Source organism: Charadrius vociferus, unplaced genomic scaffold (genome assembly GCF_000708025.1).
Source record: "Charadrius vociferus isolate BGI_N301 unplaced genomic scaffold, ASM70802v2 scaffold760, whole genome shotgun sequence".
Taxonomy (NCBI): domain Eukaryota; kingdom Metazoa; phylum Chordata; class Aves; order Charadriiformes; family Charadriidae; genus Charadrius; species Charadrius vociferus.
The window spans coordinates 1021421-1038420 of record NW_009647322.1 but is presented as its reverse complement, the minus strand read 5'-3'; the positions used below and the strand labels follow the sequence as shown (position 1 = coordinate 1038420).

The 17000-nt window shown below is 37.6% G+C and overlaps 1 protein-coding gene across 1 annotated transcript in view; it reads right to left on the bottom strand.

Annotated features, from left to right (window-relative positions):
• The window catches only part of HERPUD2 (HERPUD family member 2), a 20791-nt gene extending 4077 nt beyond the window's left edge, over window positions 1-16714 (bottom strand). The window contains exons 1-4 of the mRNA XM_009880074.1: window positions 16523-16714; window positions 10727-10804; window positions 7289-7402; window positions 5033-5190 (exon numbers count right to left, since the gene is read on the bottom strand). Of these exons, the coding sequence (XP_009878376.1) occupies window positions 5033-5190; window positions 7289-7402; window positions 10727-10804; window positions 16523-16669 (497 nt within the window). The 5' untranslated portion in view covers window positions 16670-16714. The remainder of the gene's footprint in view (window positions 1-5032; window positions 5191-7288; window positions 7403-10726; window positions 10805-16522) is intronic.
• Between the last annotated feature and the right edge of the window lie 286 nt (window positions 16715-17000).

The window sequence follows — 17000 nt, the reverse complement described above, 5'->3', positions numbered from 1 at the left end:
TTGTGATGTAGTGAACTGTAGTAAACCAGGACATCTTTCAGGACAGCATGAGAGTATAAAGCATGAAGAAAAGTTTATTCAGACTGCAGGTAGCAAAAGCTGAGACTGCTGTAATTGTACTGCAGACTACACCTGTCCCCTAAGTAAGGCACTCCCTGCAAAGATATCACCAAGAGATTTCATTAGTCTACCAGGCATCCAGATATACAAGACATGCCCAGAAAGAAAGATGGGAGGAAGACATTAAAATCTTTTTTCCATCTTACACGCGAACAAGTATTTCACTGTAATTTTGGAGAAGAACCTGCCACGCAACTCCATGGCCTCTGCTAAAACTGTTACGTTTGTATTTAGTCACAACCTGTTTTGACAACAGTTTTGGGGGAAAAAAAAAAAGAAAGAAAAGAAAGCAAAAAGCTATTTTCCTGATACCACATACAAACTGAGATAATCATAGGCAATACCCTAGACTTCTTGCAAAAATTGCAAAAGTGAACTCACAGCCCTGCTGATGCTACTTATTTATGCATAATTAACATGCTAGAACCGCAAAGCTGTCAAGCTGCTACTGAAACACAACAGTCATGCTTTTATCTTTATGGCTGCAAGCTTTAAGAATGTCGTCTTCTATCCCCTGAAGTGGCAAACTTCGAGAAATAAGACTCCTCCAAAATTCCTAAAACACTGACCCTCATACAACATTTGACCCTTAAAATGTAGAGATGATTCAAATATTCTACACGGGTCTCATTATGTACGATGTTGTGACAAATCACTAAGCAATGTCTCAATTTAAGCACATAGAATCACACAGGGATGCAAACAGGCAGATGCACTCAACTGTTCAACCACACCTATTTCTCCAACTCAGTCAGAGATAAGCGGTGCCACTCAACTTGTCTGAGTGAGTTCTGCAGGAATTCAGTAATTCATTTCTCATCAGTTACAGATTTTCAGGTGGTTCTTTACAACTGCTAAGTTGAGCTCAACAAAAGTTAAGAGGCCTCAACAACTATCCCTCACAGATAAGTCTTGCAGAAGTATTACAGGATTTGAGCCTCTTTCTTCCAAACTGTTTCAAAAGTTGCTTTCTTGATATCTTAAAGCTTAATAACAGATTAAGAAACCAGTCAACAAAGGCAAACCACAGAAGATTTCAGCTACGTCATGTTCTTTGTTTTCCCATTCAAATATTTTGATAGGGTTGGTTTTTTCTTTTTTTTTTCTTTTTTTTTTTCCAATAGCTTTTCTAGGAGATGGGACTTTCTGAGAAGCAAGACTTAGCTTTTCAAGATATGACTCCATTAATGACAAAAAGCAGACATCAATATTCAAGAACTGGCTTCTGCTTTAGAATGCCAACCATCTTAGCCGTATTTTACTTGCTCTCAAAAATCAGAATGAGGCACATGTCAATTATACAGTTATTACAGTTGACAGGGTATTAAGTTAGCTTTTGAAATTCAGGAACAACTCTAAACACAGTGTAAGATATTTCAGTGAGAAGAACCTCTCCAGAGGAAGAGGAAGAGGTTGTTCTCAGCAAAGCAAGCCAGCTTGCGGTTAGAAAAAGGAAAAGAGCATGTGCTTTCGCCTCGTATTTTTCAAAAAGGAAGAAAGAGAGGCAGGAAGTACTTCAAAAGAAAGGCAGCAACAGCACAAGAGCAGAGAAGCACACTGGATAGGCACAGGCACTCCAAGATTGGAGAACAAAGCAGGGCAGACAGTAGAACAGTCAGATAAGTGAGAAAACAGTTTTTAAGGTTCAAATGGTAGAAGTAGATTCAGAATATTCTGAAAAGATGTATGCTACTCCCGAAACGGCTAGAAAGCTCAGAATTACATCTTCTGATACATGGAAGACACCTAAAATGAGCTAGCTGGGATTCAATTTGAGAGGAAGGTCAGAGTAGTTAGTGTCATCATGAAGATACTGCTCGCTACTAATAGAAAAATAAGACTTTTTATTCAGTCTTAAAAGCTTAATCTGTCATTGGCATGACTGACAATAACTGCATTTGTTTAATGACCTTGACCCACAAAGACATCTCATTTAGTGTTAGTCTTATATGAGCCTTGGATATCAACTTGAAGTGATATTTCAATATCCTCTGGTATGTTATTAGCTACTTAAAAAAATAAATAAGTACAGCAAGCAAAGGCTACCCATGAAGCAAAGTATTTACGTGCTAGAACATACTGTATGCCATCAGTATGTCATTTTGTTGTTTGCTTTCAAACATTACTATGTACACAATACAAAAACATTTCATTAGATGGGCTGCCCACACTTGACAAATAATCTCACTGCCTTGATGTTTCTTGTCTGTTTACTGCTTCCAAGCACTCTCCAATCTGAAATGCAAGCCATTTCAGGATGCAAGCCCATCTGTTCTGTTTATACCTGCATAGCACAGTAGGGCCCTGATCCATGACCAAGTCTACACGGGCAGACAATACTGCGTTTGCTTTCCACAGCAAAAGACTGACTTGGTAGATATAATAAACTATTTGCCCAGTCCCACCTTAAGTCTAGATTTTTAGAAAACAGCATTTACAAAAGTTCAAAAGCAACAGGAAGTTTTAAATTGCTTTCTCTGTAATATTTTTAACAATCTCAGTTACCTGATGTTCCCAAAGGGTATTCAACTTGCACACTGAAGCTTTGTGTCCCATCAAAACCATCATTTAATCATCTAACATTCATATTACTTATTTGTACAAATTACTTTACTAATTAAAGTGCCCCAGAAAACTGCCCCTTACACATATTTTCAAACATCTGGAGACCTTTCCCCATGTGTAGAGCCTATAGACCATCACAAAGCTAGAATAAAAGTAAGAAAGAGTAAGAAAAATCCACAAGGCAACACAAATTTCAGATACAGATCTTCATTATGCCTAACAAGTCTCAGTCTGTACATAAATTACATTAAAGCTAGATTTCATTGCCCCAAACCATGTTTAAGACAGCACCTAAAAAACAGAAGGCATTTCTTATTGCTAGAATCCAAGTAGCAGTGCCCTGAAGCAAAACCAGATCCATCTGAGATTACTGAAAGCATTAAAAAGGGTTTTTTAAGACAACAACAAACTACAGCAGGCACTGGCACAGGCTACGTGGTAGTGGAGCACAGCCAGTGCCCAGCAGTCTGCAGCAAAGATCTACCTTAAGTTCTGACAGCGTTCCATTAAATTACTTTTACAAAAAAGGCCTAAAATTATTTAGGATTCATTTATTTTTGGCATTTCTTTTCAGGTCAGGACTGCACTTTTGAAGCAAATCTCCAGTCACCACTTCTTACTACAGTTTTGTTTGCACCCCAGAATGCTCTTGAATCACCACCTGGATTCCTTTTGGATTACACTAAATGAAAGATATGACTTAGGTGCGCTGCTAATGCTCCTTAGCCACAAATGGGCACCTATTCCAGGTGACAAGACTAGAGATAGTCCAAATAGGACAGTAAACCCTGAAATATGTGCAGTGTTGATGTCAGGTTCTCAGCACCTCTTTCAGTCTACAGATTCACTCCTCTCAATCCACATTACTTGCCAATACAGACATAGACTTAATATTTTTTATTTAAGTTATTCTTTTTCCAAACACAGTAATGTCTTCCAAACTGATGCTTCTTACTGTATTTCAATTGAATTATTTCAGTTAAAAGACTGAACAATGATTCTGTTGCCTTTTTGAAGTCCATAAGCTATTCAGTTCACCACGCTTACTGACGAAAAACCTCACTCTCAGGGTATGCTTACGTGAAAAGCTAATTAAGAAAACATTAAAACTCCTTACAGGTTCATAATTTGCACAACATATAATAAATTGCTTCCGGAATTAATTTACATTACACCAAACAGCAGTCTTGACAGTCACCCTAGCGTCACCTAGCTTTGTCATAAAGGGAAGTAAAACCACTTCTGTGGAGATGCATGTGGCCAGAATAACATAAGTGCTCCACCCACTGCAAAGGCAATTTCTTGCCAGCAGGCAGTACATTTCGGATAAATAATAAAAAGGACTTGAAGGAATTCAGGATGAAAACTAGCAAGACTAGTAAAGTCTAGGTTAACTGTAACAAGAGAGCAAGTAAATCAAACTTAAGCTAACCAAATTTTCAACAGTTCTTGACATCTGTTTTCTTTCCAGTGACAGAAACAATTGTTACTATTAGCAGGTTCATTTTTTTGTTTGTTTCAACATTCCCCAAAGAAAATCTCTAGAATCTATACAGTACTGGGAGAACGCCCTGTCAGAAAGAAATCTTTAGAGCATTCCCTGAGGAAATGACAGCTATCATCTCAGAATGCATTACCCTCCTCCTCCCATTTTCTCCTTTGAAGAAAATTAAAGAAAGAAATTTTTTAAGAAGCTGCAAAGGTCATGTGGGTTAAAGATTCCTAAAGCTGCTTTTTAAGGAGAAAAAAAATAATTACGGAATCTTGAAAGTTACATAAGAACAGATCTGATACAGAAGTGTACACTGGTTACATGTCATTGGTATGCATGAATATACTTGAAAATTCTGTTGTAGATACACAAACACTTACATGTACTCAAAACACCTGCATATTATTTCTACAGTTGAATCCAATATGGAGAAGTGAAGAGTTACATCTCCTATGTGTCGAAAACTAAGAACCATCAATATTCTGATAAGGATTTAGTATTGACAATTACAATAAAGGACTAAAAAAAAGCAACGAGAAATAATAATTTTATCAGTTACATCACTAACTACATCCACTAGATAAATATTACAGCTGTACTTCTCAACAGAAACTTGAGGGCAGAAAGCATGAAGAAAAAATGAAAACCAGCCTGAAGGGAAGGCACCAAGAATACTCTTTGACTCCTGGCTAAGAACTTTAGTGTTCATACTAAAAGTGTTTCTAAATATGATTTATGCTTCAAGATGACTAGCCAAATCATTTTGCAGACTGTGAAAGAAACATAATTGTAACTGAACATTTAAAGTACCTTAAAGAGTATCAAAGAGCTGAGGACTGCTTCAATCTCACTTACCCTTGCATTAAATAAGGGAACTGGTGGCTTGGTATGGGATTGCTTTGTGCTTGTGGAACATTACGATGCCTCACTCCATCTGCACTAGTGTTCAACGATGTAGATGAATGTTCTTGGTTTGTGGATGAGGCAGCAGTTGATCCAGAACGGTCCAAATTCTTAGAAATAAATAAAACTGAGGTTGGGGATTTTTTTGCTAGTTACAAGATTTACTACCGTTTCTTAAAAAACTATTTGTGTTAAAGTTTTGTCACAAGTTTTATTGAGAACATAAGCACCAGGCAAGTCTTCTGGGGTTTTATTGGTTCTGGCAAGCCTTTAGTAAAAACAGAAATTCAAAACTACACTCAGGTGCATATATAAAAACAGTGAAGTTTTCAGAAAGACTCAATGCTTCATAGATCCCAGAAAAAAATCACAAGTCACTGGGAATGAAAGTTTCAAAAAGCTGAACCCAAACAAAGCTTAATCAACAGAATATTTAGCAGCAACAAAAATTCTAGCAGCTACTGTTAAGAAAAGTAACTACAACCTCAAGATATGACTTTCTATTCAGAGAACACAGTGTCTGCAGTGGCTTAAAATACCATTCCTCTATTCTTGTCTTCAGTTTCCCCTTCTACTCAGCACTATCTTCACTGTGTCATCTGCCCAACCCAAAGTGCTGTGCTCCCTGCTGGGAGAGGACAGGGGGTGGGAATAGTGAAGCAGCTAGGAACTACTTAGGCTCCTAGAAACACGCCTAAAACTAGCGTGTCAGACCTTCGATGCTTTCCAAGATCAACACTTAACCCTGGAAGTAGGAAAACAGCTGGTCCTCCTAGATTATTTGTCACCATAACAAGACTGCAATTTGGCTATTGAGATGCATTATTTTCGTTCTAATAAATCCGAAAATCCTGTTGCTAAGCTTAACTGTAATGTTTACTCAGTAGAAAATCTTTGTCAACTTTGACAACTCAGGAAGTGAGGAGCTGTAATTACTTAAGACATCCGTATCACATTTGCCCTACAAAGGAAAACAAGAAAAATTTACCACTAGAGAGTGTGTGTGGGGAGTAAAAATAAAAAACAAATAGAAGAACAAAAGCCATTCAAGCTTTGGGTTTAGGTTGTTTCCTTCAAAGTATTATGACCTTAATGCTGCGCATACTGACTGCTTTAAGCAGTCATTAATACAATCATTTAAATACAACATTTAGAACTGACCTACGTAGCAACAGAAAAATCACGAAAAAGGCCCTCTATTGTCCTGTCTGCAAAGATAGAAACACGGCCTTCGAAGAGACGATAGAACCACTGTCCATTCTCTACTATAGCTTAAACTGCTCACGTTTCTGACTGCCACATCGCAGTCAGAAACAGTACCCTACCAACAGATGAACAACAACAGACAGCTTATTACCGGGAGGGTATTCCCCAAACACTGATAATCAACGCACCACAGATGAGAAATACCTACAATGGTACTGTATACATTCCCTTCTGACTAACCTTCAAAGGTCGCTTAGTGATACTGCCTGCTCTGCAAAAAGCCAACAGAATTACAGCGATGACGATCAAGTCATCAACAGACACATTAATTGCCCTTCTGTTAAAACAGAGTACAACCAAAGAATATTATTTTTGGAGGGTGTGAAGAGGGGAAGACTACAAACACACTAAACAAAAGCGTTCTGTGAGCAGCTTAAGTAATAAAACGTTGAGAACACTGTCTACTTCTCATTGTCTTACAGACACTAAGACTACCCTGAAGCTACTACATAAGTACTGACCAATTTCTGTCAAGCAGAAGGAACACTGGCTGAGATCCACCTGTCTATCTCACCACAAGGATACTAATTTGACTGGTCTCTCTTCAGCAGTACAAATTTTCACCAAATAAATCACAACTTTTTTTTTTAAAAAAATCTGAACACATTGCTCAATTTCCCCAAAGATATGGGGACATGGAGACAAAGGAAAATGTACTTTTTGATAAAGAAAACTGTTAAAAATAAAGAATAGCTTAGAAAAAGTAGTGTTTTATCATCTAACAAACATAACTGTGTTTCAATTTGAAAAGATTATCTTTGTTTAAATAAAGTGACACCCTTAAACAATCCAGTCTAATTGTACAAATTCATATGGCATGCTCTGCTTTCACCACACTATTTTACAGTCAAATTTTAAAAATTAAAAGAGAAATTCCTGGAAGGCTTCCTCAGCATAGAAGAAATTCATGTTCTCTGTATGAAAAAAAAACAAACAACTCACTGAGCTACTGCTCGAGGTTGAAGCTCCGTGACCTTCTCTACTGGTGCTGGGTTTTGGAGAACTTGGGGGTGTCCGGGAGGTACATACCAGATGAACCATATGATATTCATCTTGCTATAAATTAAAGAAATCGAAGAGCTAAAGCAACAACATTTGAGAAATTTACAAGCAAAAAACGTCTTTAAGAATCCACTTTCAAAGTTGCATTTGCAATCAGTAAAGAAACATTATGCAAAATGGAGAGACCATAAAGCAAAACTTGAGCCTACCACAAGAGAAGTCTACTGTTTCATAACTAATGTTTTCTTAGCAGCTGTCCACAATAACATATTGAACATTCACTTACCCCCAGTTTTCCCTAGAACTGCAGTATAGCAGAACCAATGGAAGACCACACAGAGAAACATGAGAAAGTGTATCATAAGCTTTGACTTTCATTTTGGCAAAAATCTCAAGCCCTTTACAGGGCTTGATTTCCCTAAGTTAAGAATGCTTACATTTGCATTGAGATCTAATGAAGAGCATTAATCAATAAAGACATCGAGGTAAATGAAAAATGTAGGAGCTCGAATTCCACAAGCAGACCAAGATAAGAAAAATGTAATTGCCTCCACCTCAATCCAGTCCAAGTTTGGCTCAAGCATAACCTGCAGACGCCCAACTGAAGAGCCCCTGCAGATATTCCACAGTCAGGGAATGATATTCAGAAGTGCTAGATGGGACCTGAGTATTCCTAAATATTCAAAAGCGAGGAAGCACCACTTGAAGCCACGTGAGCATGCAAGTAATCAGCCCACGCCTTTCTTCATGAATATGCTCCCCCTGAAATATGGATGTGCTAACACCTTCAATCTGAAGCTATTTCACCCTACCAAATGAAAACACACCATTACATCAGCATGCCTGAGGCTTATATGGCCATAGCAACAAGAACAGCTATGACTGTATTTAAATTGCACACTACAGCTTCCCTCAGTAACCAAATTTTAAACAAGAAAAGCAGCAAAAAAAAATTTTGTCCTCTTTTAAAATCAGTGTGGTGCAGTCAAGCTGCAGTTTTTAAATGAGATGACATTTAGAAATACCAGGCTTGGAGGTTTGGTTTTGGTTTTTTTAAGCTATTAAAAAAGTGTTAAAACACGCTTACTCATTTTTAAGTTTCAACCTTTAGTAATAAAGAAAGCTGGGTAACTGCTTTTATACACCATTGTGCATTACTGCTACATAGCCTATCCACATCCATTCATTTAAACTCCTCCGCATGAATCAGCTTCTAGCCCCAAGCACAGCCTCATAAGTGTAGCTTCTTACTAGTCAGTGATAGTAAGCAATGATCTCAGAGCACTGAACACAGGTGATCAGCATTCTGACCACATCAAAAGCCTTTTAACCTAACTAGTTCCCTTCCTTCTAGATAAGAACTTAGGCCGCTTGGAGAGGCAAAGGGAGCTAGACATATTACTTGTAATCTCACAGTACACAGCTTTACTCAATGTGACAGTTTGTTGTAATTTATTTCTATTTTTCCATACTGTGCTGAAAATCGCTATTATCCTTGAAGAGTACCACAACTTACAGCCTCAAGGTATTTTATATCAGCACAATGACACTACTCAGTATCAAAGAGTAAGTATCACAAAGCTAATTTGAGAGATTTATTAAATCCTCAGATAACAGCAGAAATAACAGCATAATAACAGCAGCTCATCAAGTAGGAATAATATGGCAGAGAATGAGACTGAACTTAAGAGCAATGATGCCTTTTTTCCCAAAAGTTTTTAGAAGCTTGAGCATTAAAAACTCCTCTTCGAACGCAGATTTTTAACTTTGTGCTTAAGACTTATGTTTCCAAATTCACTGAATTTCTTTAACTAAACCCAAGGCCTCTGGCTACTAAAATGCCTCTAAAGTCAAATATACCCCCTGTATAGTGGAGGAAGACATTAGTTAGGCAAAGTTTCTCCTCTAGAACACAAGCAAGGTTTGAAATTGTGTTTCCTAAAACTAGCCTGCGGCAAGTAGGCCAAGTGAATTTAAGGGATTCAGACTTCATTTTGTCCTTAACAAGGAAAACTAAGCTTTGAGGTAAGTTATATAAGCATTTTCATGAACTCTGAAGAGGTACAAGATATACACTGGCTGGCAATAATCCAGCTCCAGTTTACTAGAAAACCTATACATAGTAAGTTTCAACCATTTTTTGGTAAGCAGTTAAATCCTATTTAATAAAACCTATTTCAGAATGAAGATTATAAAGTAACAACAGTGTTAGTCTGCTCAAGCAATACTCAAGATTCCACGTTTCTCCATCCTTAATATGCAAGTTCAGTTTCTCACCTTCACAAAAGCATTTTTCTCCTTTAGAGACTCTCCTCTATACTAAATGATAAGATGTAACCCACTCCTGCAGTCTGTCCATTGATTTTTACCGTAATACATTACCAAAAAAAAAGTGTCATTACCAACAGCCAAGTACTGTATTACAAAGCTTACCTATTTCATAGGATTAAAAACTGTAATTAATGACCTAAAGTATTTTCCAAATATAGCTATTGATGCATCCTGACATGTTTACAAGGAGTTTAAAGACTACTCAACATAATGCATTATGTTTTCTGTTACCATCAAAATTGAAACAAAGTTGTTGATAATCTGCCCTAAATGTCATCTTACTCTATAAGCTTTTAAGAATTTTACTAACTTAATGAAGCCTCATTACTTGGTAGCATCAATCCAAACTATTTGAACCAATTTGAGAACCAAGTGCATGTATTTCAAGATTTCCTACATCACGTCATGTGTATTCAGGATTTTGATTTAATTTAAACATTGACTGAAGAATCCAAATTTAGATTAGTAAAATTCTTTTTTCCGAGATGAACCAGCAGAATAAATGAAGAAGAAATAAAAAACGCAAGAACCTTTAAAGATCATCAGGAACAGCTAATAGCTGACAAATAAAACCAGGACAACAAACAGCTATCCCAGCAAAATCATTCAGGAATTTAGAATTCTGGGTTTGCACATAAATATATTACTCTCGTTTATACAAGTGCCATTTTTAATGTAGGTTCTTGGATTTAAGTACATAGAAGAAATGAAATGATGTGCCAAACCAACACGAACCTGTTAAATGATTCTGTTTAGGTCATAGTGGGAACCGCCCAAAGAAGTCACTCTACACTACACATCACTTGTTTGGAACTTACATAGCCTACCTGCTTTCCCACCAATCAGAAACATGCCTCGATCCACAAGTATCACAATCCTACAATCAAGGGATACTTGAAAATACATTTTCCTGAACATATCAACATTACATGGTTACATCTCTCAATACAACCATGAAAATTTGAAGGTAAACAACACACATCCAAATTCTTATTTCCCAAAAAGGGGTTTTGATCAAATATCATATGGTGTTGATATAAAGCTTACTTTTCTGAGAACATCTTTCAGCTGCAGATGATCAGGAAGCAGTCTGCCAGAATACACCAGTCTCTGATCCTTTGTAGACTAGGAGATGGGACAAAGAAAGGTATTTAGCTTTTTCCTGCTGTACAGATATACAGCTGGAGATAACATTCACAGATGAGAAAACCCCTTGTAACTCCAACCACCAGCAGACTGCCTTAAAAACATTTCAGAGGCTTCACAAGTCCAACTCGCAAATTAATTCTGAAAAAGAATTCTGCTATTACGCACTCATTGAGAATACAATAACAATTAGTAACACTTAACTGGCAAATGCTGCTCAACAAAATGATCAAGTATATTCAAAAATTGCTTGCTTTTGAAGAAGATTTGCTCTTTACCCTGCTCCCATTCCCAGACACTTGCTGAAAAAGTAGATAGAAAAGTAGCTGGGGCAAAGAAACAAAACCAAAAATAGTTAGTAGAATTATGGAATGATAGTTAAAATGTGCAGAAGAGGGGCACAAATCTCAATCTTTTTCAACATGGAATTTCTGTTATTAGTCCCTGCCCCCATCCCCACACCCAAAAAAAAATTTAAAAAAAAAAATCACAAGAGGAAACAAAGAGGAAAGCATTAAAGAGGATGAAGCAGCAATTTTTTTTTTTTTGGTAGCCTTCAAACTTTGGTAACCTTTTTTGCCAGTTCTTACATCTTCACAGTTTAAAATACCTTAGTAATACAAACAAAGATTTAAAAACAAGCAAACAAACAACACACTATCCATAAGGTAGTAACTTTTAACTATTCTACATGGAAGAGATAATGATAAAATTCTCTTTAAAAGGAATCTAGTTGGCGTACCCATCTGAGATGTCCAGTACACTAAAGCAATACGCACCTTACTTGGCTAAATAAACCAAAGAAACAATAAATCCTAACTCCACTCAATTCAGTTTATGCTGTCAGAAAGTTTTAAACAGTCTTAACAGTAGTGGGTCACTAACATGCTCCTTTTTAAAAAAAACCAAAAAGTTCCTAAATATTCACCCTTACTGAAAGAATTTTAGAGAAAATCTAACTGTTTCATCAGTTCAGTTTAACTACTGCTTGCATCCTAAATTAATACAATAGTGTTTATCACTTGAAAGTACTAATATAAACAAATGCTAAATAAAGCAATCTAGCCTAACATCAGTGGAACAGACATGCATTATCAGCATGAAATATTTGAAGAATTTCCCCATTGTGCAAACAACTAGTCTTACATCTCTCCTTTTTCTCTCCTAGCCTTCTGTTGCCCACTCTGGAGTCTCTTGCTAATACTAAGCCACAAACACCTGAGATCCAGATCTCTGTAATTAGAAAAAGCTTTCACAGAAGTTTTGAGATTTTTTTTTTCTTGCAATAGCCTTTTACAGATTCCAGTAATTTTGGCAGAACATAGAAAAGTTGCAGAACTTGTCTTTTCCCTAGAAAAAAATCTGATCATATCACTAGAAAAAAAATTACAGATAGTCTATGCAAATAATTATAAAAAGCATACAGTAAATCTGAGAAGCTTTTGCTTTAACTTTTTTCCCAAATTCATACTAGCTATTCATGATTAATTAAGTCTTTAAAAAAAAAAAAGAGTGCAAAACCTGCCACATATAGTACAGAACTGCTTATCGCTTATTTTGAAGAATCATTTTCTATATTATTCTGCATTTTTCTGTATTTTTAATTAGTGATATAATACACTATTTTTGTAAGGTTCATAACACAGGGAAATAGTTATTTGCAGCTCCAATGGATAAAATACTGCAATGAATCAAACACCAATGCTGTACTATTTCTATTTACATTTAAAACAACAACAAAAAACGCCTGTCTCTCTCATGTCAGACTAAGTTCTTTTGAACTACACTATTTTGCTTGCACCTTTCAAGCAGTAACAGACTGCTAGCAGAATACGACCTTACTTGCATTTTATATTTGGGAAAGGCCTCCTTAGAAAAAACAGAATTTGCAGCATACCTCAAGATTACAGGAAACTTTGATTCTCTGTAAATTAGAAACTTGTTGCTTTAGAATGACCAAGGGAGCCAAAAGAAAAGTCTCAGAAATCTTGTTTCTAGGTTCTGAGATAGATGATCTGGAGATTAATTAGAACACATAAGCAGTTAAAACAAAACAAGCAAAACACAACAAAAAAAGCCCAACAACCCAAACTCCAAATCTTTGAACTGTCATCCAACATGTCAATGGACTGCTGTTTTTTCTATCCCACTCACAATACAGCTTTCTACATGGCCAAATTCAGATTCTTCTCTTCAGTACCTTATATGTGAACCTCCCTTCAACCCCATCTAATTACGCACCTTCTAAAACATGATACAATAGTACAATTATTTTTTTTAATATTAATACTCTACAAAGAAGAAACTGCTAGAGTAAAATGACCCCTCAAAGCTGACTACTACATAGCCTTCAGTAATGCATTTCAGCTCCCTACCAAACCGCAGAAGAAAAGTTTACACATATGCTGACTACTGTTAATTATATTAAGCTAGAGACATTAATGGGGGAAGATGAGGTTTTAAACCCCATACTCCTCCCTACGTAACTCAAATACCTAACTGTGCACTACGGGATTACCACTTGAGATTCTCAGGGTGAAAGCCATCCTGGAATTCTGAAATATGGGGCTTTTTTAAGGCAGATGGAAGGAGAGGTGATAAACGTGAAAACACAGCAATTCACATATATGGCAAAGTAAATGGAAAAAGCACGTAAGTCATCCTCTGCCAGAGGAGGTTCACTACCACACCTCCTGCTTCAAGGAATAGCATGCTCACTGCTAGCCCGAACACTGAACTGTGATGCCAGAAAGACTTAAAATATATATACAATTAGAGCAGTCCCATTTTCAGAAGCAAGCACATACCATCAGATAAAATTATTCTAGAATCTGAAGTTAGGTGGAAGACAGTTTTCAGATCATAATCTAAAAGGTATGTATTTAAAACCAAGAATTCATCAGCTAGCATTTTTTTTCTTGCATTTTTTAAGCAAGACTCCTTCTGCAATGCTTAGTCTAAGTTAGCTACACCCAGCACATTACCAAAAACCACCAAACCTAAGTTAAAGCACCAACTTCCTTTAGAAACATAGACAATCTCTAAGCTATCCTGCCTCAGCGACAAGACACTCATTATTTTGGTCACTCAGCCTCTCTCCCATTGGAAATAAAAATCCAAACAATCACATCAGGTTAGAACTGTGGGCAAAGTATAGGCCAGATGGCAGGTACTGAAGGAAATGAGAAACACCAGTTTTAAATTAACATTTATGGGTGTAATTGACGCAGCTGTTAATGCACTGAATGTAAGATCTGCCAGACTGAGACATACAGGTTGATTTTCCATGTTTTCTTGTCTTAAATAAACATTTCATTTAGGGACACTAACTGCAGTACTCTAGCTATGAAAAACTGGTCCAGTCAGGGGGAAAAAAAAACAAAAAACAAAACCTGACGATTGTGAACCTTAGCATAGACCCACAAACTAATTTAACACTGTTTTAAACCCATTTACCTTATTCAGTGACTTACTTTAGTAAGTATACCAACCTTAATAACGACTAAGCCTATTTAAATCTGCCTACACTTAGAATATGTACATATTTAGTTAAGTCATTTACACAAATTAATCTGAAAAAAAAAACAATCACAAACACCACTGCCTCAAGGCCTAACTTCTTGTTTGCCTATTTTAACCGTATCATTTTCTCAAGTTATATTCTTAATAAATTGTAAATTTAAGGACAACATTTACAGTTACCATCAGTTTACTGACTAATTTACAGAGAAAGAATGTGGTCCAAGTCACACGTGAAAACTTGAAAACAGTGATAGCAACTGATTTCTATTTTACACCCTTCACTTCAAGAACACTGCAATACCTGCGTAGAGCACCTGTGTTCTGATATATTCTTGCACTCCTAAAATAGCATTGTAATAGAAGTTATTTCCAGGACCTATCACAGTCGGGGAATGTAGAAATTCGATCAACAAGCTTTTGACACTGATCTGGTCTAAAAAGCAAAAAAAAAAAAAAAAAGGGGGGGGGGAGGGAAAAAAAATCCTAAAAGCACAAATATTTAAAGAAGTTTGAAAAAAAGCAATCACACTCAACATCAAAAACATATTAAGCCAAAAATACACTTTTGAATTTTATTATACATAGGAGACATCCTGTTAAAGACCTTTCTCCCCTCCCATGTTATTACTTTAATTTGAAAGGTTCTATGAAATAAAAATATTGCGTTCAGTTACGAGTTTAATTGCAAGTATGGTAAACCCAAATTAAATTGGAATTATGGAGACAATTTTCACTAAAGAAACTCCCCATTCTTTAACCCAGAACAAGTTTGGGGATTCTGAACTAGTCATTTAATAATGAGAGGCATGTTGAGCAACCAATTTTCAACAGAAGAAAGATGTTCTGGGAAACCGAAATTTACCATTATACTACTGGCCAAAACCTACAGCGCATCATTAAAACCTTTTGTTCATTAAGGATTCTTCCTAGAAGCCCAATTTAGCAAGATCATAGGATGAGTCAGAAAACTAGTGTTTAAACACAAATACGTCACAGGAGGAGATTCTAGTGAGGAGGAAGAAGCTGCTATCAGCTGAAGTCATGTATTTGTTTCTTTCACAGTAGATAGACTCTCTCAGCAGAGAATTACTCACAGCAGTAACTAAATCCACAAACTCTCAAATACTGCTTAACAGATCTCAATGTACCAGTCACACAGCCTAAGCTGTTGACTGCTTTTCTTCTGCTTTCTCCAAAAAGTAGAAACCCGCTTTGAGACTCAAAGCCACCCCCCAAAAAAAGAAATTAACAGTGCCAATAATTCTTCTATTGAACTAGGTGAATACTAATCATTTACAGGATAAGCGCAACCTTTGTCTGATGTTTTCTACAGCAAGGTCTAGGCCCCACATGCTCCTGCAACATGGAAGCAAAGTCACTCCCTTTATACAGTTTTCTGGAACAAATTTTCAAATGTACTGTTCCATATGACTGCCATTCTAAACAGGTACAGTATTATCTTGCTGTTATTATCTGTATGCTTTTTCATAGCCTCTTTTTAATTACCAAGTTTAGAACTTAAATGAATTTAGAAATAAATCATATTTTCCACAGTGAACAAAATAAAGACATGAGCTTTTCTATTAAGTTTTAAAATACAGTCACAACTGTCATACAAGTTTGTAGAACATCTGAGAGCAGAGTTTTCAGAACAACCTCCAAAAAAAAGGCTTTTCAGAGGAAAAGAAAAGGAAATAATTCTGGAGGTTGTTCAACTGCATGTTTCACATAATATTATGAATAAACATCTACCTGCTCCACACCTCGGTGAATTCACTAGATCGTAGTAACTTTAGCCATATTGCTTAAGTACTGTAATTACTTCAGACAGAACTCTAACGTTTACAGAAATTAGCCTTAAACTGAGATATCTAAATTCCAGTGCCAAAAAAAGTTACATAGAGCACTAATAGGTGCCTTCAGCAATACCACCTCTCGGGACTCTATACTGTGATCTTCTTAAACCATATAAAAGAGGAGCTATTTATATTGCCAACTTCCCTGGAAGCGGAGACCCAGCCACCGCCTCTGCGCAGGCAGCTCTTTAGCAGCAGGGCTCTTCCTTGTTTTTATTTTTGCAGAGTACCCAAGGAAAGTCTCGACCGACTGCCCAGAAGTTACCGCAACGCCATTCCCACCGACACTTCGAAGGAACAGGGCTGGCCCACAACTCACCGGCTTACTAGGGTAGACATCAGAGAGGTGAGATTTCAGCTTGCCCACAGTCCAGTCCAGAAAGCAGTTAATGGTCTGGTCGGTGTATTTCTGGTTGGGGGCCTTGATGATGAGGGTCACCGGGTGATCCACGCCGCTCTGGTCCATGCTGCTGGCAAAGGGGGGGGCCGGCCCCCCCCCCCGCCCTGCCGGCCCCGCTGTCGTTTGGGTAAAATGGAGACCGGAAGCGCGGCGGCGGGGGGGGGGGGGCGGGCAGGCCGAGGCGGGGGGGGGGGCCGGCCCCCCCCCCCGCCCTGCCGGCCCCGCTGTCGTTTGGGTAAAATGGAGACCGGAAGCGCGGCGGCGGCGGCGGTCCCCTTTCCCCCCCCCGCCCGCCGTGTGAGCGCCAGCACGGGGATGGGCTCCCTCAGCCTCCCCAGGAAGTTCGGCCCCGGCCGCTGAGCCCGCCCGGAGCGTCCAGAGGTTCGAGGGGCTTCGG